The sequence below is a fragment of the Nerophis lumbriciformis genome, linkage group LG29 (genome assembly GCF_033978685.3).
Source record: "Nerophis lumbriciformis linkage group LG29, RoL_Nlum_v2.1, whole genome shotgun sequence".
NCBI lineage: Eukaryota > Metazoa > Chordata > Actinopteri > Syngnathiformes > Syngnathidae > Nerophis > Nerophis lumbriciformis.
The window spans coordinates 34,694,774-34,721,891 of NC_084576.2; the positions used below are offsets into that span (position 1 = coordinate 34,694,774).

General features: G+C 39.2%; 1 protein-coding gene across 2 annotated transcripts in view; it reads left to right on the plus strand.

The window, feature by feature from the left end:
* The window catches only part of cdk19 (cyclin dependent kinase 19), a 140,222-nt gene that overhangs the window by 57,037 nt on the left and 56,067 nt on the right, over positions 1 to 27,118 (plus strand). For both annotated transcript variants that reach the window (XM_061924430.2, XM_061924429.2), the window contains one exon: positions 14,623 to 14,680. In XM_061924430.2, coding sequence (XP_061780414.1) covers positions 14,623 to 14,680 — 58 coding nt within the window. The remainder of the gene's footprint in view (positions 1 to 14,622; positions 14,681 to 27,118) is intronic.

Genomic DNA, 27,118 nt, shown 5'->3' on the forward strand with positions numbered 1-27,118 from the left:
TTGCTCCACAGTAAGTCTTTGCTGTCGTCCAGCATTCTGTTTTTGTTTACTTTGTAGCTGTCATATCTGTGTAATCATGTTTTAGGGGCGGCATGGCGTAGTGGGTAGAGCAACCGTGCCAGAAACCTGAGGGTTGCAGGTTCGCTCCCCGCCTCTTACCATCCAAAAACCGCTGCCGTTGTGTCCTTGGGCGGGACACTTCACCCTTTGCCCCCGGTGCCGCTCACACCGGTGAATTGAATGATGAATGATAGGTGGTGGTCGGAGGGGCCGTTGGCGCAAATTGCAGCCACGCTTCCGTCAGTCTACCCCAGGGCAGCTGTGGCTATGAAAGTAGCTTACCACCACCAGGTGTGAATGATGGGTTCTACATGTAAAGCGACTTTGGGTACTTAGAAAAGCGCTATATAAATCCCAGTTATTATTATTATTATTATTATGTTTTGTTTTAAGTCATGTTTTGTTTAGTTTCTGGCTTTTCACTCCCTTGTCTTGTTTGCATGATTACCCATTAGTTTCACCTGTTCCACGTTTGGACTCATTGTGCACTCTTGTTCGTCACCATAGCAACCATTAGTTTTCACCTGTCACGTCACGCACCTGTTTCACGTTTTGAGCCACGCACCTGCTTTCACTAATCACGTCCATAGTATTTAAGTTCATTCATTTTCTGTTGTTCGTCCTGACGACCTCACCACATTTATGCTCTGTCCATTCTTTCCATGTCCATTCCTCAAGCAACTATTTTTGTCCAAGCCAAGTAAGTTTTTGTTCCATGTTTATAGTCTTTTTGGTTTCATAGTTTGTTCTCCGCCATTGTGCGTGTTTTTTCGTTTGTACTTTTTTTGCTATAGTCTTTTGGTTTCATAGTTTATTCTCCGCCACTGTGCGCGCTTTTCGTTTGTACTTTTTTTTGATGTATTAATAAATCATGTACCTTCATTCCCGTCTCGCCCGTGCCAACTTTCCGTTGCATCCCGGAAAAGCAAATACCCAAGACCCAGTCATGACAGTAGCCAGTTCAGTTTTAGTTTAGTTCTACATAGCCTTCCCTAAGCTTCAATGCCTTTTCTTAGGGGCACTCACCTTTTGTTTATTTTTGGTTTAAGCATTAGACACCTTTTTACCTGCACACTGCCTCCCGCTGTTCCCGACATCTACAAAGCAATTAGCTACCTGCTGCCACCTACTGATATGGAAGAGTATTACACGGTTACTCTGCCGAGCTCTAGACAGCACAGTCACTCAACAACAACACATCATTTGCAGACTATAATTACTGCTTTGCAAACAATATTTTTAACCCAATTGGTGAAATGAGATCATCTCCCACGACACACCAGACTATAACGCTTTGGTAATTGCACACCTCTTTCGTTCAGTTTTCCGGACTATAAGGCACACTTAAAATCCGTTTTCCCCCCTCAAAACTGGACAGTGCGCCTTATAACCCGGTGCGCCTAATGTACGGAATAATTCTGGTTGTGCTTACCGACCTCGAAGCAATTTTATTTGGTACATGGTGTAATGATAAGTGTGACCAGTAGATGGCAGTCACACATAAGAGATACGTGTAGACTGCAATATGACTCAAGTAAGTGACATTAAAACTTTAAATGTTCCATTGAAAATATAGAACATTACACACGGCAGTCAAAAATCCGTCAAAATGTTTTAGTACGTCTTTGGTAAGCTATTAAGCCACACCGCTTGATGGATTGTACTGTGCTTCAACATAGGAGTATTATTATGCTGTGTGTATAAGGTAAGACATATTATCTGCTGTTTTGTTTCACAATATGTCATGTCTGTGTAATCATGTTTTGTTTTAAGTCATGTTTTGTTTAGTTATAGGACTCTTTAGTTTCTGTCTTTTCACTCCCTTGTCTTGTTTCCATGACTACCCCATTAGTTTCACCTGTTCCACGTTTGGACTCATTGTGCACTCTTGATTGTCACCATAGCAACCCATTAGTTTTCACCTGTCACGTCACGCACCTGTTTCACGTCTTGAGTCACGCACCTGTTTTCGTTAATCATGTCTGTAGTATTTAAGTTCAGTGTTTTTCAGTTTGTCTTGCTGACGACCTCTCTCCACATGTATGCTTATGTACTCTCTTCATCCTCTAAGATCCTGCTTCATGTCCCTTGTCAAAGTAAGTTTTTGTTCCATGTTTATAGTCTTTTTGTTTTTCATAGTTTGTTCTCCGCCACTGTGCGTGCTTTTCATTTGTACCTTTTTGCTATAGTCTTTTGGTTTCATAGTTTATTCTCCGCCACTGTGCGCGCTTTCATTTATTCCTTTTTTTTTTATAATAATAAATAAATCATGTACCTTCATTCCCGTCTCGCCCGAGCCAACTTTCCGTTGCATCCCGGAAAAGCACACACCCAAGACCAAGTCATGACACAATATTATGCAAAAGCAACTTTTCTTACCTTCTGGTACCTGCTGATCTGTATTTGGGATCTGCATAAGTCCTGAAAATTTGTGCACGTCCACCTTTGTAGTCCGTGCTGACACCGTAGTGGATAATCTTCTTCTTTTTCCTCTATCTTCTTGTTATGTGACATTCATCCTCCACTGTTGCCATTTCTAATATAAAGTAGTGTAAAGTTCTTACTTATATCTGTCAGTAAACTCACCATGAAAGCACTAAAACATACCGGTGTAGTGACTTTACATTATTCACCCAAGGAACTTTAGTTATTAGAGAGTTCCGGTCATGGGACACATTTCGGGTGTTGTTGTTGTTGCACTAGTGAGCCACGGTTGAGGAGATGCTGCTCCGTTATTGATTGTAGTAAAAGTGTGAATGTCATTAAAACAGTTAGCGCCATCTTTTGACACTTCTTCCACTCCCGTCCTTGCACGCTACAACAAGGAGAAGACGCTGTCCAAGTGGAGGCACATAAATAAGACCGGTCAGAAAGTGAGTTGAAGATGATGTGTAAAACATCATCTATGCAACATTTTGAGCAAAGAAGCACCATTACATGTTATGTAGACCACAAGGAAGTCTTTTACATTTAGAAAATAATCATAATAATATGACTCCTTTAATGCACCTTATAATCCGGTGCGCCTTATATATATATACTGCAAATTTTACTTTAGCACACAAAGCCAACCTCCTGTGCAAACATTGTTAAGACTGCACAATGGTAATGACACACACTTTTCTCTACATGTATTGTACATTTCCATTTGTTATTTTTTTAGTTCTGACTTCCTCTCTGTCTGAAAACACTTTTATCATTGGATATATATATATATATATATATATATATATATATATATATATATATATATATATATATACACATACATACATACATACATACATATATATATATATATATATATATATATATATATATATATATATATATATATATATATATATATATATATATATATATATATATATATATATATATATATATATATGTATATATATATATATATATATATATATATGTATGTATATATAATATACATATACATATATATATATATATATATATATATATATATATATGTATGTGTGGGAAAAAAATCACAAGACTACTTCATCTCTACAGGCCTGTTTCATGAGGGGTTCCCTCAATCATCAGGAGATTTTAATGGGAGCATTCACATACCATGGTTTATATAGGGCACAGAGTGGGTGGGTACAGGCTGGCGTAGGGGCGTGGTGATTGGCTCATGTGTTACCTAGGAGGTGTTTCCGTCTGTGGCGGCATGCTGATACAATTTCGCTGCGCTTGTTGAGGGATGACAGGTCTGGACGGTAAATAATAAACAGTTTCTCTTTCAAGCATAGGTTGCATCTTTTATTACCACTATTGTAAGGTGTGCTGGATGCAAGAATTTGCCATGTTATTGAATATTCAACATTATTGTCTTTGAGGTCCCAAATGTGTTTGCTGAGTTCTGTGGTATTCCGCAGGTTTTGGTTCCTGAAAGAAGCCTTGTGATTGTTCCATCGGGTTTTAAACTCTCCCTCGGTTAATCCTACATATGTGTCGGATGTGTTAATGTCCTTGCGTGTTACCTTAGATTGGTAAACAACTGATGTTTGTAAGCACCCCCCGTTGAGAGGGCAATCAGGTTTCTTGCGGCAGTTGCAGCCTTTGTTGGTTTTGGGGTCGCTCTGTCCGGGGGCCGACGGCTCATTTGCAATTGTTTTGTTGTGGTTTGAGATGATTTGTCGTATATTGTTCATACAGCTGTAGCTCAATTTAATGTTGTTCTTGTTGAATACTTTTCTTAGGGTGTTGCCTTTGGGGAAGTGTTTGTCAATCAGAGTGAGGAATTTGTGGCCAATGTTAGTTGAGACGTTTTTGCTGTATGGGGGGGTTGTACCAGATGATGTTGTTTCGTTTTCTGTTCTTTTTTGGTTGGTTTCCTGGCGTGGTTCATAGGTGAGGGTGAAGTTGTATCCGCTTTCATCAAGGGCTTTTTGGTACGGGGGGGTTGCTTGGTCAAATTCAGCTTTGCTAGATGACAGCATCGATAGCCTTTTATTAATTCCGGTAGGTATTCTTTTCGTGGTGGTGGGTGGGTGGTTGCTGTCATGGTGCATGTATTGGAGTGTTGTGTTGGATTTCGTGAATGGTTGGTAGCTGTTATTTCTCAGGTTGAAAGTGACGTCGAGGAAGTTGACGGTTTGCTGTTTATTATATACCGTCCAGACCTGTCATCCCTCAACAAGCGCAGCGAAATTGTATCAGCATGCCGCCACAGACGGAAACACCTCCTAGGTAACACATGAGCCAATCACCACGCCCCTACGCCAGCCTGTACCCACCCACTCTGTGCCCTATATAAACCATGGTATGTGAATGCTCCCATTAAAATCTCCTGATGATTGAGGGAACCCCTCATGAAACAGGCCTGTAGAGATGAAGTAGCCTTGTGATTTTTTTCCCACACATACATATATATATATATATATATATATATATATATACAGTACAGGCCAAAAGTTTGGAGTGAATAATATCCAAATTTGCTAGATTTTTTATTATCATATGTAAAAATCAGTAGATTTTACAGTAAAAACTGGGAACTGAGTCACCAAAATTTTACTATAAAATATACAGCTTTTAATTTATTTTTTTTTTACAACATATTACGGTCAATAGAAAAACAGTACCGCTGTTTTTTGTTTTTTTATTCTGGCAACTGAGTTTTTTGTTGCACGGTTGTTGTTTTTACAACATATTTGTGTAAATGCAAAACCAGTACAACTGTTTATGTTTAATCTAGCAACTGAGGCGGCAGTTTTTTTACTGTTAAAAATGTGCTACTGTTTTTACATTACAGTAATACATTGTAAAAACAACCATATATTTTATGGTAAATGGTAGCACTCATTTAATGTGTTTTCTTTATTTCCATGACTATTTACATTGTAGATTGTCACATCAAATCTATGAATGAACACATGTGGAGTTATGTACTTAACAAAAAAAGGTGAAATAACATGTTTTGTATTCTAGTTTCTTCAAAGTAGCCACCCTTTGCTCTGATTGCACACTCTTGGCATTCTCTTAATGGTGGATCCGCTTCCCCATTGACACTCTAGTGGGTATTTTACAGGTCATTAGTTGTCCAGACCTAATGAATCCTCTCTCCTCAGGTTAGGCATAAAAAATCACTTCGGCCTAAAGTAAACGATGAAAGTAGTCATACAATTTGTAAGCAAATGATGAGGCCGGACTTCTGAGTTGAGACTGTGAAACAAGCTGTTGCTAAACACAATCACAGGAATTACAGATTGTATTATTAGTGCTGTCTCCATAGCAACAGAAAAGTCAGACTGCGAAACTAAAGGATTCATTTACGCACAAACACCTCAAGGGGATTCAGATAAAGTTGATTTGGAAACATCAGATGTCAGATTCTTGCCAAAGAACTGTTGTTTGTGTCCTTAGATCAGGTCTGTCCAATTCTTTTTTCCACTTTCATTTGTAATACCAACCAAACCTTTCATTTTGGTGAATGTTAAACATACCGGCCATCCATAAGGACCTCAGCCATTAAAGTGTTAAAAGTAAGTCATATATGTTTGACCTTCAACACCTTAATATCTGTAGATCAGCTTCAGATCTATCCGTCATCGTATAGCACTTTTTTCTCAAAGAACACACTTTTTTTAATGTCAAAAAACACACAATATGCAATATTTTTTCCCCAAAATGGAATATTTGATATGAAGTAAATCAGGGGTGCTCATTACGTCGATCGCGAGCTACCGGTCGATCTCGGAGGGTGTGTCAGTCGATCACCAGCCAGGCATTAAAAAAATAGTCCTAAAAATGAGCGATCATAAATCTTCACTATGACGTCACTTTCGTCACTTGATTGACATTCACGGCACCCAAGGGTCTTCTGAGATGACGCTGGCTGCTGCCAGCTCATTAAAATGACCGACTGGAAGGCGACAAACACTTTATTTCAACAGACTCTGGCGCCGTACCTGTCGTCAAAACTCCAAAGACCGACCGCACAGTTGCACAATAAAAGCTCTGCTTCATCCTGCTTGCGCTACCAAAATAAGAGTCTCAGAAAGCTGGCGTGCACAAGCTAGCAAGCTACGGAGTTTGCCGACAATGTATTTCTTGTAAAGTGTATAAAAAGGAGTACGGAAGCTGGACAAATAAGATGCCAAAAAGCAACCACTTTCATGTGGTATTGGACAGAAAGGAGGACTTTCTTTCTCCTCCATTCGAAAATGCGGACGTTTTTAGCACCACTGTCTGATTCCAATCAATGCAAGTCATCACAATCAGGTAATACACCAACTTATATTCTTGTCTTCATGAAAGAAAGGAATCTATATGTGTTAAGCATACTTGTATTATCTTTAAACACCTTTAACGTATTAACAATATTAACTATATGTGTTAAACATGCTTGTATTATCATTAAACACCTTTAAGTTGTTAACAATATTAACTATATGTATTAAACATACTTGTATTTTCATTAAACACCTTTAATGTATTAACAATATTAACTATATGTGTTAAACATGCTTGTATTATCATTAAACACCTTTAAGTTGTTAACAAAAACATATATTTCATAAATAAGTAAATATAAATGATATATATGAATGAGGTAGATCCCCACGACTTGATCAATTGAAAAGTAGCTCGCCTGCAGAAAAAGTGTGAGCACCCCTGAAGTAAATGAAGCCTTAAATAGGTGTATTATTCACACTTTTTTTGATTCAATATTATTTTTTTAAATAATGACAGTTTCAAAAAGCTAGCACTAAAGGTCTTGGAGACCCAAAAGGCCCCCACTCATAAAATAAAAACTATAGGTCATACATCACTATATATTATTTTTACTCTCAAGGCTTGAATCTGTGGATCAACTTCAGACCCATCTGTGAATTATACGCTTGTTTGTTTCTTTGTTTGTTTATTCATCAATGACAGCTTTGAAGTCAAACAATGCTGACATGACAGCTTTGTGTTATTAGCAGAGGTGGGTAGTAACGCGCTACATTTACTCCGTTACATCTACTTGAGTAACTTTTGGGATAAATTGTACTTCTAAGAGTAGTTTTAATGCAACATACTTTTACTTTTACTTGAGTATATTTATAGAGAAGAAACGCTACTTTTACTCCGCTACTTTTATCTACATTCAGCTCGCTACTCGCTACTAATTTTGATCGATCTGTTAATGCACACTTTGTTTGTTTTGGCCTTCATAGTGCCTGCGTTTCAACAAATAGTCACTGGTGACGTTCACTCCGTTCCACCAATCAGATGCAGTCACTGGTGACGTTGGACCAATCAAATAGAGCCAGGCGGTCACATGACCTGACTTAAAGAAGTGTGAAAAACTTATTGGGGTGTTACCATTTAGTGGTCAATTGTACGGAATATGTACTGTACTGTGCAATCTACTAATAAAAGTTCCAATCAATCAATCAAAAGTGTGAAGGAAAAAATACCCTTTTTTATTTCAACCGTACATCCCGTCAAAAGCCTAAAGACTGACTGCACAGTTCCTGTCTTCACAATAAAAGTGCCGCTCCATCGCGCCTGCGCTTTCAAAATAAGAGTCTCCGAAAGCCAGCGCAAACAAGCTAGCAATCTAGCAAGCTAGGGAGTTTGCCGCCAATGTATTTCTTGTAAAGTGTATAAAAACGAATATGGAAGCTGGACGAATAAGAAGCCAAAAACCCACCACTTTCATGTGGTATTAGACAGAAAGGAGGAACTTTTTTTCTCCTCCATTTGAAAACGTGGACGTTATCATCACTACTGTCTGATTACAATCAACGCAAGTCATCAGAATCAGGTAATACACCAACTTATATTCTAGTCTTCATGAAAGAAAGGAATCTATATGTGTTAAACATGCATGTATATTCATTAAAACACCTTTAACATGTAAACAAAAACGGCAAAATAAATAAATATAAATTATATACTGTATATATCAATGTATGTATATATATTTGTATATATATATATATATATATATATATATATATATGTGTATATATATATATATATATATATATATATATATATATATGTGTGTGTGTGTGTATATGTTACTCATCAGTTACTCAGTACTTGAGTAGTTTTTTCACAACATACTTTTTACTTTTACTCAAGTAAATATTTGGGTGACTACTCCTTACTTTTACTTGAGTAATAAATCTCTAAAGTAACAGTACTCTTACTTGAGTACAATTTCTGGCTACTCTACCCACCTCTGGTTATTAGTGTCAATACTGCAATATTTTATCCTTACATTTCCTCATAATGTGTACAAAATAATAGGTGTATAAATGACACAATATGTTACTGCATAATTAGGAGTCTTTGTTTGTTTACTTACTACTAAAAGACAAGTTGTCTATTTTATTTAAGGACTAAATGACAATAATAAACATATGTTTCATGTACGCTAACATTTGTTGTTACAATAAAGACAATAATCACATTTTTTGTGGTCCCCTTTATTTAGAAATGTATCTAAATACATTTTGGTACCGGTATCAAAATATTGGTATTGGGACAACTCTAGTATAGTTTGCTCTGTAATTCCAATTTTTAGGTTTTTTTCGTAATAATATTTTTTAAAAGGGCTGCTAAAAAATTAGCTCTGGGCCGCAAGATGCCCTAAACCAGGGGTGGCCATTACCTGCTTCACCAGCTAGCGGTGGATGGTGGAGGGTGTGTCAGTGGATGGTGGAGGGTGTGTCAGTGGAGGGTGTGTCAGTGGATGGTGTGTCAGTGGATGGTGGAGGGTGTGTCAGTGGATGGTGTGTCAGTGGATGGTGGAGGGTGTGTCAGTTGATGGTGGAGGGTGTGTCAGTGGATGGTGGAGGGTGTGTCACTGGATGGTGTGTCAGTGGATGGTGTGTCAGTGGATGGTGGAGGGTGTGTCAGTGGATGGTGTGTCAGTGGATGGTGGAGGGTGTGTCAGTGGATGGTGGAGGGTGTGTCAGTGGATGGTGGAGGGTGTGTCAGTGGATGGTGTGTCAGTGGATGGTGGAGGGTGTGTCAGTGGATGGTGTGTCAGTGGATGGTGGAGGGTGTGTCAGTGGATGGTGGAGGGTGTGTCAGTGGATGGTGGAGGGTGTGTCAGTGGATGGTGAAGGGTGTGTCGGTGGATGGTGTGTCAGTGGATGGTGGAGGGTGTGTCAGTGGATGGTGTGTCAGTGGATGGTGGAGGGTGTGTCAGTGGATGGTGGAAGGTGTGTCAGTGGATGGTAGAGGGTGTGTCAGTGGAGGGTGTGTCAGTGGATGGTGGAGGGTGTGTCAGTGGATGGTGGAGGGTGTGTCAGTGGATGGTGGAGGGTGTGTCAGTGGATGGTGTGTCAGTGGATGGTGTGTCAGTGGATGGTGGAGGGTGTGTCAGTGGATGGTGTGTCAGTGGATGGTGGAGGGTGTGTCAGTGGATGGTGGAGGGTGTGTCAGTGGATGGTGTGTCAGTGGATGGTGTGTCAGTGGATGGTGGAGGGTGTGTCAGTGGATGGTGTGTCAGTGGATGGTGGAGGGTGTGTCAGTGGATGGTGGAGGGTGTGTCAGTGGATGGTGGAGGGTGTGTCAGTGGATGGTGTGTCAGTGGATGGTGTGTCAGTGGATGGTGGAGGGTGTGTCAGTGGATGGTGTGTCAGTGGATGGTGGAGGGTGTGTCAGTGGATGGTGGAGGGTGTGTCAGTGGATGGTGGAAGGTGTATCAGTGGATGGTGTGTCAGTGGATGGTGGAGGGTGTGTCAGTGGATGGTGTGTCAGTGGATGGTGGAGGGTGTGTCAGTGGATGGTGGAGGGTGTGTCAGTGGATGGTGGAGGGTGTGTCAGTGGATGGTGAAGGGTGTGTCAGTGGATGGTGTGTCAGTGGATGGTGGAGGGTGTGTCAGTGGATGGTGTGTCAGTGGATGGTGGAGGGTGTGTCAGTGGATGGTGGAAGGTGTGTCAGTGGATGGTAGAGGGTGTGTCAGTGGAGGGTGTGTCAGTGGATGGTGGAGGGTGTGTCAGTGGATGGTGGAGGGTGTGTCAGTGGATGGTGGAGGATGTGTCAGTGGACGGTGGAGGGTGTGTCAGTAGATGGTGGAGGGTGTGTCAGTGCATGGTGGAGGGTGTGTCAGTGGATGGTCTGTCAGTGCATGGTGGAGGGTGTGTCAGTGAATGGTGGAGGGTGTGTCAGTGGATGGTGTGTCAGTGCATGGTGGAGGGTGTGTCAGTGGATGGTGTGTCAGTGGACGGTGGAGGGTGTGTCAGTCCATCACCAGCCAGGCATTAAACAAATAGATCTAAAAATGATGGATCATCAATCTTCACCAAGACGTGACTTTGGTCACTTGATTGACATTCAGGGCACCCGAGGGTCTTGTGAGATGACGCTGGCTGCTGCCACGTCATTATTAAGAAAAAACGACCGACAGGAAGGCCAGAAACACTTTTTATTTCAACCGTACATGCCGTCAAAACTCTAAAGACCGACTGCACAGTTCCTGTCTTCACAATAAAAGTGTTGCTTCATCCTGCCTGCGCTAACAAAATAAGAGTCTCAGAAAGCTAGCAAGCTAGGGAGTTTGCCGCCAATGTATTTCTTGTAAAGTGCATAAAAAGGAGTATGGAGGCTGGACAAACTTTCATGTGGTATTGGACAGAAAGGAGGACTTTTTGTCTCCTCCATTGTAAAATGTGGAGGTTATCATCACTACTGTCTGATGCCTATCAATGCAAGTCATCAACTTATATTCTTGTCTTCATGAAAGAAACATGCTTGTATTATCATGAAACTTGTTAACATCTCTTCCATAAATAAATGAATATAAATGATATATATGAATCATCCCCTCCACTTGGTGCATTGGAAAGTAGCAGAAAGGGTGTGGCCTCCTGTGCTCTAGATGATATTTATCTGTAATCTCATACCACATTAGTGACTACTGCTTGGTGTTATGAGCAGGAAGTTTAAAAGCAATAATCCTCAATGACCTTTCTGTGACCTCAGTGATGCAACGACGCAATCAGACTTCCAGGAGCGAACACCACTGAAGTAACTGGAAATCAGGATTTTCTTCTTTAGAATTAAGATCCAGATTCCATTGGAGGATTTTTCACGTGCGCACACACACACACACACACACACACACACACACACACACACACACACACACACACACACACACACACACACACACACACACACACACACACACAAAACCACCAGAGACAGAATAGGTATTTTGTTGTATATTTTCAAAGCTTTGCCAATATACATTTTGAGACCAGTCTAACCCTAGAACATTCTATTGCGCCTCCCAAAATGGTCTGTCTTCCCAATGCCAAAAACCCCTTCTTTCCTTCCCCCTCCCTAGCCATAATACAAGCACAACGTCTCCCTAGTCATAATACATTCCAAAGAACTCAAGGTTAACACACACAGTTTACTTGCTGACAGAGCATCAAGAGAAGAAATGGAAAACACGAGCTGTTTTCAAATATGACTAAGAAATGAAAGAAGTACAACTTAAATTCGGATATATGTAAATATCTGCCTCCGACACTGGCTAATGCTAATGCTATGCTTGCTTTCTGAGTGCTTAGCTGGCCATTATTGTGTTAAGTTCAGGAAATAGCGGAATGTGTGTCCTCAAATTTGTGTCGGACATTAACAGCCGCTTCTTTTTCGGCTTTGCACAGTAAACATTTCATTTTGATGTTTACTCACTGCCATTGTTTGCAGTTTCCCATCCTGGCTGCATCACATCATTATATTAATACACACACACAAATAAACATATTAGTCTCAGCTTATTAAGTGTGTTGATGTGGCTGACACTGTCAAAGTAGCTAGTAGAGGCCCCCGAACACAGGAATTAAAGAGGAAAGAGAGAGAGAGAGAGATAGTACTTTATTGATTCCTTCAGGAGTGTTCCCTCAGGAAAATGTTAATTCCAGCAGCAGTGTACAGATTTGAGATAGAATTTAAAAGAATTTAAAAAGTAAATAATGGAGGTATACATGGAAATAAAATAGAAAATATAATAATAAGAATACAAATAAAAAGGAACAAAAAGAATACAAATAAAAAGTAACAATAAGAATAAAAATATAGTAGTATGTCCTGTCTGTGTGATCAGGTTTTATTTTTGGACTTTTTGTGCACTTTTGTTTTGTTTTGTCACCATAGTTACCCATTAGTTTCACCTGTCATGTCACGCACCTGTTGTTAATCATGTCCATAGTATTTAAGTTCATTCATTTTCTGTTGTTCGTCCTGACGACCTCACAACACATTTATGCTCTGTTCATGCCTGATACTTCTTTTCATGTCAATTCCTCAAGCAACTACTTTTGTCCAAGCCAAGTAAGTTTTTGTTCCATATTTATAGTCCTTTTGGTTTCATAGTTTGTTCTCCGCCATTGTGCGTGTTTTTTGTTTGTACTTTTTTGCTATAGTCTTTTGGTTTCATAGTTTATTCTCCGCCACTGTGCGCGCTTTCATTTATTCCTTTTTTTTGATAATAATAAATCATGTACCTTCATTCCCGTCTCGCACGAGCCAACTTTCCGTTGCATCCCGGAAAAGCAAACACCCCGGACCAAGTCATGACATAGTAAAAATAAGAATTTAACAAGAGAAACTATTAGGAGTGTGGGAAAAAATGGATTCGAATTAATTTGTATTTTTTATTTATTTATTTATTTGTATTTTTAATTTTTCATTTTTGTATTTATTTTAAATGAATCAATCCAACAAAACAATAGACAGCAATACCATAACAATGCAATCCAATTCCAAAAGCAAAGCCGAGCCAGCAACACTCAATAAACAGAGCAATTGAGAGGAGACACAAACACCACACACAACAAAGCAACAAAAATGAATTTTATCAACAACAGTATCAATATCAGTTACAATTTCAACATAGCAGTGATTAAAAATCCCTCATTGACATTATCATTAGACATTTATAACAAAGAACAATAGCTTGACAACACACTGTGTCCAATATTTTCACAAAGATCAAATAAGTCATATTTTTGCTTCATTTAATAGTTGAAACAAATGTACATTATTGCAATCAGTTGATAAAACATTGTCCTTTACAATTATAAAAGCTGTCTACTCTGCTTGCATGTCAGCAGACTGGGGTAGATCCTGATGAAGTCCTATGTATTCAATGAATAGACAATCCTTTTCAATCGCGTTGAATCGGAAAAAATCGATTTAGAATCGAACCGTGACCCCAAGAATCGATATTGAATGGAATCGTAGGACACCCAAAGATTCGCAGCCCTAGAAACTATGCAGTAGTGACCATGTTATGAAGAGAAACAAATGAAGAAAAAAACGGTAATGCTGTGGATTATATGAAAGATGTGATGTGTTTATTGCACCTTTAAAATGTATTGCACTGTTTTTTGTTGCACTTTATTAGTTTAAAAGGGTTTTATTGCATATACTGTATCTATAATCCCCGAAATGCTAATACTGTCAAGACTTGGACTGTGGCGTGGTTTGTTCTCCCGTGGTGCAAATGAACATTTGGACCAGTCATGGCATGAAGGGAAATACATGATTTATTTATCAAAAAAAATGAATAAACGAAAAGCGCGCACAATGGCGGAGGTAAAAAAAACTAGACTATAAACACAAAACTTGCACATTGGCAGAAACTATGAACAATTAAACAAAACACTAACTGGGGCATGAATCGAAACAAAACTTACTTGGCACGGACATGAAGTGCGCAGAGGTGGACAGAGTGTGACAGGGGGCATACATGCGGGGATGTCGTCAGGACGAACAACAGAAAATGAATGAACTTAAATACTATGGACATGATTAGTGAAATCAGGTGCATGACTCAAAACGTGAAACAGGTGCGTGACGTGACAGGTGAAAACTAATGGTTGCTATGGTGACAAACAAGAGTGCACAATGAGTCCAAACGTGGAACAGGTGAAACTAATGGGTAATCATGCAAACAAGACAAGGGAGTGAAAAGCCAGAAACTAAACAAAACATGACTTAAAACAAAACATGATTACACAGACATGACAAATACTAGAAAACCAAAATACTCGCTAACAGGTTTTTTCCCCTATCTTGTGCAGAAGCCAGCTAACATTCTGGTCATGGGAGAAGGACCTGAACGAGGAAGAGTTAAAATTGGTGAGTTCAACAAAAATCTATCTGTGCTTTTTGTATTGTGGATACATTTGATTTGTAAGACATTATACTAGTGTAGTCCTGATACCAATATTTTGATACTGGTCCCAAAATGTAGTTCGATACTTTTCTATACTTTTCTAAATAAAGGGGACCACAAAAAATGTCATTATTGTCTTTATTGTAACAAAAAATGTTTATTATTGTCATTTAGTTCTTAAATAAAATAGACAACTTGTCTTTTAGTAGTAAGTAAACAAACAAAGACTCCTAATTATGCAGTAACATATTGTGTCATTTATACACCTATTATTTTGTACACTTTATGAAGGACAAACTGTAAAAATGGATTATTAATCCACTTGGTCATTTACTGTTAATATCTGCTTATTTTCTGTTTGAACATGTTCTATCTACACTTCTGTTCAAATGTAATAATCACTTATTCTTCTCTTCTTTGATACTTGACAATAGTTTTGGATGATACCACACATTTAGGTATGGATCTGATACCAAGTAGTTACAGGATCATACAATAAAATATAATACCTAACAAACCAATACTGATGAAGAAATACTGATGTAAAGGGTAGGTGTCGCGCTGTTTTCTGTTTGAACATGTTCTATCTACACTTCTGTTCAAATGTAATAATCACTTATTCTTCTCTTCTTTGATACTTGACATTAGTTTTGGATGATACCACACATTTAGGTATGGATGTGATACCAAGTAGTTACAGGATCATACATTGGTCATATTCAAAGTCCTCATGTGTCCAGGGACATATTTACTGACTTTATAAACATTTAATATACATTTGAAAAAAAGGAAAGAAGATTTTGTGCCGATAAAAAATATCGATAGTAGTATCGACTAGATACGCTATTGTACTTGGTATCATTACAGTGGATGTCACATGTCGATCCACCCATGGCATTTGTTTACATTCATTATTCTTATTCTTATTATGTTTCTTTTTATTTTTCTCTTCTTTGATACTTGACATTAGTTTTGGATGATACCACACATTTAGGTATGGATGTGATACCAAGTAGTTACAGGATCATACATTGGTCATATTCAAAGTCCTCATGTGTCCAGGGACATATTTACTGACTTTATAAACATTATATACATTTGAAAAAAAGGAAAGATTTCGTGCCGATAAAAAATATCGATAGTAGTATCGACTAGATACGCTATTGTACTTGGTATCATTACAGTGGATGTCACATGTCGATCCACCCATGGCATTTGTTTACATTCATTATTCTTATTATGTTTATTTTTATTTTTATCTTCTTTGATACTTGACATTAGTTTTGGATGATACCACACATTTAGGTATGGATGTGATACCAAGTAGTTACAGGATCATACATTGGTCATATTCAAAGTCCTCATGTGTCCAGGGACGTATTTACTGACTTTATAAACATAATATGAATTTTAAAAAAGGAAAAAAGATTTTGTGATGCTAAAAAATATCAACATAATCATAGTAGTACGCTATAGTCCTTGGTATCATTACAGTGGATGCAGGCCCGGCCCTAACCAATCTGGCGCCCTAGGCAAGATTTTAGGTGGCGCCCCCCCCACATCGGCAGTGAATTGTATATACTCACAAGAAACCGAATAGCTTTGTCTTTGACCTTTTTTTTTTACTTACAACTATACCTAATATATAAAGGGGTGGAAAAGTGACTATTACCTGCAGGGCAAACATTAGCTAACCAGAAGGCAATAACAATGTCAACAAAAAACACCTACTTAAAAGATCTAATACAAATGTCCCTGAGGAATGTAAGGTGGGAGTACTGTAATTACCTAACGTTACATTATTATTTTCCATAACAATTTAGCCCCCTCCACAATATTAACCCGACGTTAAAACAGAACTAGCTATTTATTGATTAGCAATTGCCGAATCATGTAACATTAGCTTAATGCTAAAAAGCCAGGTTACTATCACATTCTGTAACAGACAAATAATTTCATGTAGGCTAACGTTACCTACCTGCTACCGCTGTCTTTTCTCGTTTCTCCTCCTCTTCTTTTCTCTTTTTTCTTCCCTGGGCACCTGACAGTTTTGGCCGTTTTGACATCTTGTGTTGATTTTTTGATGTGGTGACGTCCAAAAAGAGTCATGATACGGGAAGGGAGGGGGCGCACCGTGCGGGAGGAGGGGGGGCGTAATGTTGTAACAAATAATATTTTTATTAAATATGCTTTACTTTGCATTTTAATTAACGTGGGATTATTTTTTGTATTTAGAAATAATAGTACCAACTTTTTTTTCTTTTTTTTTTTTCTCCAACATTTGTGGCACTTGCGTGGCGCCCCCTGATGGACGGCGCCCTTAGCATTTGCCTATACGGCCTATGCCACGGGCCGGCCCTGAGTGGATGTCAGGTGTAGGTCCACCCATGGCATTTGTTTACATTGTGACGGTGGTGAGCTATTGTATCCTCCGACGGTGTGTAGTGAAACATGTTTAGCTATTCCTCGTCCTCCAGTGATAATGCTACTTGTAAGAAACTTACTTTATTTGTTGCCATGGAGACCAGGATTAGTGATTTAGAAGTAGCTAAAACACTGTGGATGGATGTTAGCTGCATGTGTTAAAGCAGCTCTTCCTGAGGGTGTTTCAGTGTTCTAACTTCACCTTTATCTTGACTTTTTACACCAAAATGTGTCCATTCTCCCTTTTCTGTCTACACACTGTGTCTGTTTCTAAGTACTCTGTGTGTGTGTGTGCGCTGCCCAACATGCTCCTCTGCTCCTAAACCCAGCAATGTCACAATGGGACGACATGACGTCATGCGGCGGGGGCGGGCACTGGTACTTTTTAGAGGCGGTATAGTACGGAATATGACACATTGTACTATACTAGTACTGGTATACTGTCCATCCCTAGTGGAAAATGATGAAATAACCTTTGAAGAGCGATATAGTCTGGAGTGTAAATAGTCTCTCAGAGTTTGAGTGCTAGTGAGTATTGTAGAAGAGTGAACTTCTTCCATGTTTGTGTATGAGGAGTGGAGCTGCCAGCACGAGGAGATAAGGACCGAATTCTGACTGGGAGGACAAAACTGCCTTTGTTCCTCACTAATGTGGCCATGAAATCCATTTGCAGGTTGCAGATATGGCGTTAAGGAACGTGCTATTCTGTTGAGGCTCTTTCCACACCAACACAGACACTTCTTTTTAGACATTTTGTCCACAAACAAACATTAGTTTCGGTCTTTAAAAACAGAGCTTTTTGTAAAACTGTTCTTTTAAATCCATCTTTAGTGTGTGTGTGTGTGTGTGTATGGAGCAGTTGAACTGAGCCAGTCAATAATGTAGTGTGGTGTTTGTTATCTCCTGCAAGTGACAACACAACACATGTCATGACTTTATAGACTTTCATGCTGGACACTTCAACTATCAAACATTCTTTACTTTGCTTCCTGTCAAGTCACACTGGAATTAAAGACACACATCATTGTACAACTTCTATAGAACTACTGTGTTGTGTCAATAACATAAAGCCTTACATCACACACCCAAGACCTCCAGTATATATATATATATAAATATATATATATATATATATATATATATATATATATATATACAACACAATTCCTCCTCCACCAAATGTCACACTCAGCACAATGCGGTCCGAAATGTAGCGTTCTCCTGGCAACCTTCACACCCAGACTGGTCCATCAGATTGCCAGATGGAAAAGTGTGATTCATCAGTCCAGAGAAGGCGTCTCCACTGCTCTTAGAGTCCAGTGGTGATGTCCTTTACACCACTGCATCCCACGCTTTGCATTGGACTTGGTGATGTGTGGCTTAGATGCAGCCGCTCGGCCATGGAAACCCATTCCGTGAAGCTCTCTGCGTACTGTACGTGGGCTAATTGGAAGGTGACATGAAGTTTGGAGCTGTGTAGCAAGTGACTGTGCAGAAAGTCTTTGCACTATGCTGACCTCTCTGTCAGTTTACGTGGCCTACCACTTGGTTGCTGTTGTTCCCAAACTCGTCACTTTTCTTATAATAAAGTTGACTTTGGAATATTTAGGAGCGAGGAAATTTCAGGATTGGATTTGTTGCACAGGTGGCATCCTATGACAGTTCCACGCTGGAAATCACTGAGCGCGGCCTATTCTTTCACAAATGTTTGTAGAAACAGTCTCCATGCCTAAGTGCTTGATTTGATACACCGGGCCAAGTGATTAGTGATTCTCATCATTTGGATGGCTGGACACCATACTTTTGGCAATATATATATATATATATATATACATATATATATATATATATATATATATATATATATATATATATATATATATATATATATATATATATATATATATATATATATACCGTATTTTTCGGAGTATAAGTCGCACCTGCCGAAAATGTATAATAAATAAAGAAAAAAACATATATAAATCGCACTGGAGCCCGGCCAAACTATGAAAAAAACCTGCGACTTATTGTCCGAAAAGAAAGAAAAAGAAAAAAAAAAAGAAAAAAAAAAAAAAGAAAAATAAATAAATATATATATATATATATATATATATATATATATATATATATATATATATATATATATATATATATATATATATATATATGCATGCATATATATATATATATATATATATATATATATATATATATATATATATATATATATGTCTTAATAAGGTTATCCAAAAAATAGTGCTCGATACCGTAGTAGAGCGCAATATATGTACCGGTATGTGTGGGGAAAAAAATCACAAGACTATTTAATCTCTACAGGCCTGTTTCATGAGGGGTTCCCTCAATCATCAGGAGATTTTAATGGGAGCATTCGCATACCATGGTTTATATAGGGCACAGAGTGGGTGGGTACAGGCTGGCGTAGGGGCGTGGTGATTGGCTCATGTGTTACCTAGGAGGTGTTTCCGTCTGTGGCGGCATGCTGATACAATTTCGCTGCGCTTGTTGAGGGATGACAGGTCTGGACGGTAAATAATAAACAGTTTCTCTTTCAAGCATAGGTTGCATCTTTTATTACCACTATTGTAAGGTGTGCTGGATGCAAGAATTTGCCATGTTATTGAATATTCAACATTATTGTCTTTGAGGTCCCAAATGTGTTTGCTGAGTTCTGTGGTATTCCGCAGGTTTTGGTTCCTGAAAGAAGCCTTGTGATTGTTCCATCTGGTTTTAAACTCTCCCTCGGTTAATCCTACATATGTGTCGGATGTGTTAATGTCCCTGCGTGTTACCTTAGATTGGTAAACAACTGATGTTTGTAAGCACCCCCCGTTGAGAGGGCAATCAGGTTTCTTGCGGCAGTTGCAGCCTTTGTTGGTTTTGGGGTCGCTCTGTCCGGGGGCCGACGGCTCATATATATATATATATATATATATACGTTGGGTCAAGAAAAAACACAGGAAAACACTGCTCTTCAGGGGAGTTTACTATATAAACTCCCCTGAAGAGCAGGGAAACCTGCGAAACAGGCTTGTAGGGATGAAATAGCCTCTGTGTTTTTTCCCTTAACCTAACGTATATCCCGCCCTACCCCGGTATTGAGCACTTTATAACGAATAAACCCCAGTAACCTTGACTATATATATATATATATATATATATATATATATATATATACTGTATGTATATATATATATATATATATATATATATATATATATATATATATATATATATATATATATACTGTATGTATATATATATATATATATATATATATATATATATATATATATATATATATATATATATATATATATATATATATATATATATATATATATATATATATATATATATATAAAATGATGTACAAAGCAAACTATAACCTGCTCCCCAACAATGTACAACAATTCTTCTCAACAAAAGAGGAGAAATATAACCTTGGTGGAAATGTAATTTAGAACATGTGTATGTGCGTACAACACTTAAAACCTTTAGCACATCAGTATGTGGAACTAAATGATGGAATGGATTAAACAAAGAAATCCAGTTTAAGAGACTGTTCAAAGTGTTCACAAAGTACAAAACAATTATGATGAATACCTGAACCTTTTATTTATTTGCAATTTTTTTGAGATAATGATTATTTATGTATTTAATATTTGTTTACTTACTATGGTATATTAATGATTTATTATGTATTTATTCACTGTTCTGTTACAGGACATGGGATACAACTGCTATGGTATGAAAAGGGTTAGGATTAAATAAGCTCTGCTTCTTCCTGCTCCCTTTCGGACGTGCTGTAATGAAAGAAGTGGAAATATGTGATGCACGACATTGTATGGTATGCATGTTGCACATCCACTCAACTCAACTCAGCTGATAATTATCAGTCTGATATTTATGATGCCCCCTTAGTCAACACTTCTTGTATGAGCTAACCATAGGGATGGTAAGGAATTGTCTTCCATCTTATTATTACTCTATTTTATACAACCTTCGTGTGTTCTCCGTACTGAGAGTGATTTAGGTGTGGTTCCAATGCCTGTGAAGACATGACATGACATGACTTTGTAGCACTCAGGGTTCACTTGCAGCATTCAGCATTGAGCAGCAGCTATATGGACTTGCAGAATGCAGATGGTGCTGCTCAACCGGTGTGATTGTGTGTGTGTGTGTGTGTGTGTGTGTGTGTGTGTGTGTGTGTGTGTGTGTGTGTGTGTGTGTGTGTGTGTGTGTGCGTGGGAGTGTGCACAAACTATTTGTCAGGACTTGATCTTGGGTGTTTGCTTTTCCGGGATGCAACGGAAAGTTGGCACGGGCGAGACGGGAATGAAGGTACATGAAAAAAAAGAATAAACGAAAAGCGCGCACAAGGGCGGAAGTACAAAACTTGACTATAAACACAAAACTTGCACAAGGGAAGAAACTATGAACAATTAAACAAAACTTGCAAACTATGGCTTGAATAAAGAAAACTTACTTGGCATGGACAAAAAAGGAGCAGCGTGAACGATGGACATGAAAAGGAGTTAGAAATGTGTCGAGCATAAATGTGGGGTGAGGTCGTCAGGAAGACAAACTGAAAAACACTGAACTTAAATACTACAGACATGATTAACGAAAACAGGTGCGTGACTCAAGACGTGAAACAGGTGCGTGACGTGACAGGTGAAAACTAATGGGTTGCTATGGTGACAATCAAGAGTGCACAATGAGTCCAAACGTGGAACAGGTGAAACTAATGGGTAATCATGCAAACAAGACAAGGGAGTGAAAAGACAGAAACTAAACAAAACATGACTTAAAACAAAACATGATTACACAGACATGACACTATTACTGGCAAGTGGAGAGGCTTGCATTCTCAGCAAGTTCGTTGAGTTTTTTTTTAAAAAAGGTCTGGGATATATTGAAGACTTTGAACAGTTGGGAGTACACTTCTAACAACAAAGCTGCTCTCTTTGTTTTAAACCAATCCAGTCTTTGCACCAACATCCAATGAAGTATTGTTTTGGTAGGGTGAGAATTGAGATTGAGAAAATCTATGCAATATTTTGACCAAAGAACCACCATGACCACATATGTAGATTTTAGAAAAAGGTTCATTTAAGTTTATCTGTGTATTCTACAGGGGTGTAACGGTACGTGTATTTGTATTGAACTGTTTCGGTACGGGGGTTTCGGTTCAATTCGGAGGTGTACCGAAGGAGTTTCCACACGGACATATTAAGTAGCGTAACGCACGTTGTGTAAACAATGCACACCGAGGCACAACACACGGCATGCTAGCAGCTAACGGGCTAGGATAGACTGACCATACGTCCTCTTTTCACCGGACATGTCCTCTTTTGCGGAGCTGTCAGGGCGGAGTTTCTTAAATGCCTCAAATGTCCGGCATTTTGAGTTAGGGTTGCGTGTATATTCAATGTACGTTCAGGGTTAAGAAGGGGTTAAAAACAAAACAAACAGCAGCATTGGTGAGGGAGGGGCAGAGACAGAGAGAGAGAGAGAGAGTTATGATAAACGCGCATGCGTCGCCAGGCTCTGCTTTTTATCCATAGATTTATCACATTTAATGTTTTATTATCTATAGCAGGGGTGTCAAAAGGAGGCCATTTGCGGCTAATGTTTTAAAGGCCCACGGCACATTCTAAAAAATACTATTCAAATAAACAAAAACATAACAAAAGTGAAATAAAAAAGCTTAAATGTAATTTAGAAAAAGTTGCAATGTTGACTAATAAAACAAAGCTGTTTTTTCTTTCTTTCAAACTGTCATTGCTCAAAACATAATATTGAATCAAAATCAATGTTATTATGAATTATTGACCTATCCAAGGTTCCCATTACTTCACATCAAATATTACACTAAGAACAATATTTTTGGTGGAAGATTTGCAAATTTGGTGAATAAATTACCCAAAAATGTATATTTTGTTGTTTTCTTACTGTACCGAAAATGAACCGAACCGTGACCTCTAAACCGAGGTACGTACCGAACCGAAATGTTTGTGTGCTTACTCGTTTAGGCGACGACCAATGACCCAGGGTGAGCTACACCCAACTATTAGTTTATTCGTCAATGAAACTGCCCGTCACGGTAGTCGAGACACAATGGCGCGAGATGACCACTTATTTACAGCTTTTTATGTAATGGCGGACAAGGGAGAAATGCAATCAATCCATCAAAATGTCCACTCTCACATCCCCGTCTCGTACAAAACACCTACTCTGTTTCTGGGGTACAAACAGTGTTTGACTTACATACTTCAAGACAGACTCCTAAAGCAGATATTAGAAAAAGGCTCTGCTTACCTTGTTTTTGTTTGGCCACTAGTGAGTCTGTCCAGAAGAGTGTAAGAGGTGTCCAATTCTCAGCGTGTATCCCGGACGAGCCCCCAATTGTTGCGTTTTGGACCAGTTGTTCCTCCCAGGGAATTCAAGTCACAATTCGCTCCCAAGTTCTTTCCGACACTTAAAGCTGAGTTGAAAAACCACCAGAGACAGAATAGGTATTTTCTTGTATATTCTCAAAGCTTTGCCAATATACATTTATTGAGACCAGTCTAACCCTAGAACATTCTATCGCGCCTCCCAAAATGGTCTGTCTTCCCGATCCCACCACCCTCTCTCTCCTCCCATCTCTGTAGACAAAACAAATGCTAGTCAAAACACATTCCAAAGAACTCAAGGTTAACACACAGTTTACTTGCTGACAGAGCAGCAAGAGAAGAAATGGAAAACACAAGCTGTTTTCAAATATGACTATGAAATAAAAGAAGTACAACTTAAATTCGGATATATGTAAATATCTGCCTCCGACAACCCCTAGTATTTTATCTTCAGCTATCTATCATTCCTAACTTTTGATGATTAGTGAATGTTTACGTTCTTGTTTTGAAGCCAGTGTGAGCAGACCAGATGGTGTTTTACCTTCTTTCAACTGTCAAATGCAGTCTTTCTTACTTTCTAAGTGGATCTGCCAGGTGGATCAGATTGCTCTGGGCTCGGAGGGAGTTCATGTATTATAAGTGACAAGTCTCAGAAGACTGAGTATTAACATAGACCATACATGGAGATATCTGCTGACGCAACCAAGGCAGACGATGTAGCTAAAGTCTCAAATTCCAAAGGGCTCGTGTGGAGTAAGTATGAAGTAAGGCAAGATTGTTTCATAAACATTCCTGCCATGCCTCCATTCTTTGATTTCACAGTTTTGGGACTCACAGGGATCCCAAATACACAAAAACGGGTACCAATAGGTAAGAAAATGTGGTTTTGTGTCATCGGTTCTTTCTCCATAAAACATGACTAACTGGCATCGTGTCTTCATTTAGTTCAAGTACGCAGCATTGACATTTTAGGAGAAATATTGGAGAGGTGTGAGAGAACAGGTGATTGTAAACGTGAGGCATGACTAAGTAGAGGTGTAACGGTACACACAAGTTTCGGTTCGGTACGTTCCTCGGTTTAGAGGTCACGGTTCGGTTCATTTTCGGTACAGTAAGAAAACAACAAAATATAAATTTTTTGGTTATTTATTTACCAAATTTGTAAACAATGGCTTTATCCTTTTAACATTGGGAACACTATAATAATTCTGTCCACGTTAATCAACATTAAACTGCCTCAAGTTGTTGCTCGGATTAAATAAAATGACAACACTTTTCTTCTACATATAAAAAGTGCAACATTAAACAGTTTCAAGTCAACTCATCATGCTTCATTTATTACAGCATTTGGGAAGCCTGTAGTTGATTTTTATTATGTAAATGTTATATTTTTATCAACATGTGATAGCAGGGACCCTGCCATTCAAAACTAGGCTGCTCCATTACTAATGATTCATGTAACTATAGCTGAAAAAATAGTACAATAGCAATAGGAGAGACTATTCATCCCTGAACACCATGGAGTTCATGTAGACTTTATGATGCACTTACCGTATTTTCCGCACTATTAGCCGCACCTAAAAACCACAAATTTACTCAAAAGCTGACAGTGCGGCTTATAACCCGGTGCGCTTTATATATGGATTAATATTAAGATTCATTTTCATAAAGTTTCGGTCTCGCAACTACGGTAAACAGCCGCCATCTTTTTTCCCCGTAGAAGAGGAAGTGCTTCTTCTTCTACGCAAGCAACCGCCAAGGTAAGCACCCGCCCCCATAGAACAGGAAGCGCTTCTTCTTCTACTGTAAGCAACCACCCGCCCGCGTAGAAGAAGAAGAAGCGCGCGGATATTACGTTTCATTTCCTTTGTGTGTTTACATCTGTAAAGACCACAAAATGGCTCCTACTAAGCGACAGGTTTCCGGTTCATGAAAAGACGCAATCTCTCCATCCGCACACAAACTACTATTTCACAGCAACTGCCTAAAGACTTTCAAGAAAAGCTGGCTACTTTCCGTGCATATTGTAAAAACAAGATAGCTGAAAAAATAGATCCGGCCAGAGAACATTATCAACATGGACGAGGTTCCACTGACTTTTGATATTCCTGTGAACCGCACTGTGGATACAACGGGAGCACGTACGGTGAATATTCGCACCACAGGGAATGAGAAGTCATCCTTCACTGTGGTTCTAGCTTGCCATGCTAATGGCCAGAAACTTCCACCCATGGTGATATTCAAAAGGAAGACCTTGCCAAAAGAGACCTTTCCAGCCGGCGTCATCATAAAAGCTAACTCGAAGGGATGGATGAATGAAGAAAAGATGAGCGAGTGGTTAAGGTAAGTTTACGCGAAGAGGCCGGGTGGCTTTTTTCACGCAGCTCCGTCCATGTTGATATACGACTCCATGCGCGCCCACATCACGCTGGTTTTTAATATATTATTAAAGTTTGACTGACCTATCTGACTGTTTTTTTGACATTCCTTTAGCGCAGTTAGATGCGGCTTATAACACGGGGCGGCTTATAGGTGGACAAAGTTTTGAAATATGCCGTTCATTGAAGGCGCAGCTTATAACCCAGGGCGCCTTATGGTACGGAAAATACGGGTACATTATTATATCAACTATCATTTAACATAATGTCCTTTTTTGCTGCTTCAACACAGCTCAATCAACACAGAAAAAGGTAAAGTGAAATAACAGACATACAGGGCTTTGCTGTCCGTAACACACACACATACACACACACACACACACGCACGGCAAAATGAGCTAACGTTACGCTAAAAGCTAATTAGCCTTTACCTCAAGCCAGGACTGCGAGCGAGCTGAGCTGCCTTTTATATTTCTAGAAGGTCAACGGGCTCATAGTGATGTTACTAGTAGTTGACTGGGAGGTCCATCCATCCCATCCATCCATCCATTTTCTACCGCTTATTCCCTTTGGGGTCGCGGGGGGCGCTGGAGCCTATCTCAGCTACAATCGGGCGGAAGGCGGGGTACACCCTGGACAAGTCGCCACCTCATCGCAGGGCCAACACAGATAGACAGACAACATTCACACTCACATTCACACACTAGGGCCAATTTAGTGTTGCCAATCAACTTATCCCCAGGTGCATGTCTTTGGAAGTGGGAAGAAGCCGGAGTACCCGGAGGGAACCCACGCAGTCACGGGGAGAACATGCAAACTCCACACAGAAAGATCCCGAGCCCGGGATTGAACCCAAGACTACTCAGGACCTTCGTATTGTGAGGCAGATGCACTAACCCCTCTGCCACCGTGAAGCCCTGACTGGGAGGTGTTCATTATAATTTGGTGAGAGTCTGCTGCCTGATGATTGCCTGCTAAACCCTAAGCACTGACTACATGCGCTCTGAATACGCACTGCTGATTGGCTGTTACCGCTCTGTGTGTAACCAATCAGATGGTTGTGTGGGTGTGACAATGCTGGGTGTGTGTAGAGGACTGACTGAGACAGAGGCAGAAGGAAACGGAGCAGCTTGTTAAGACTTCAGCTTAGGGCGGCTACTTAATATGTTCGTGTGGA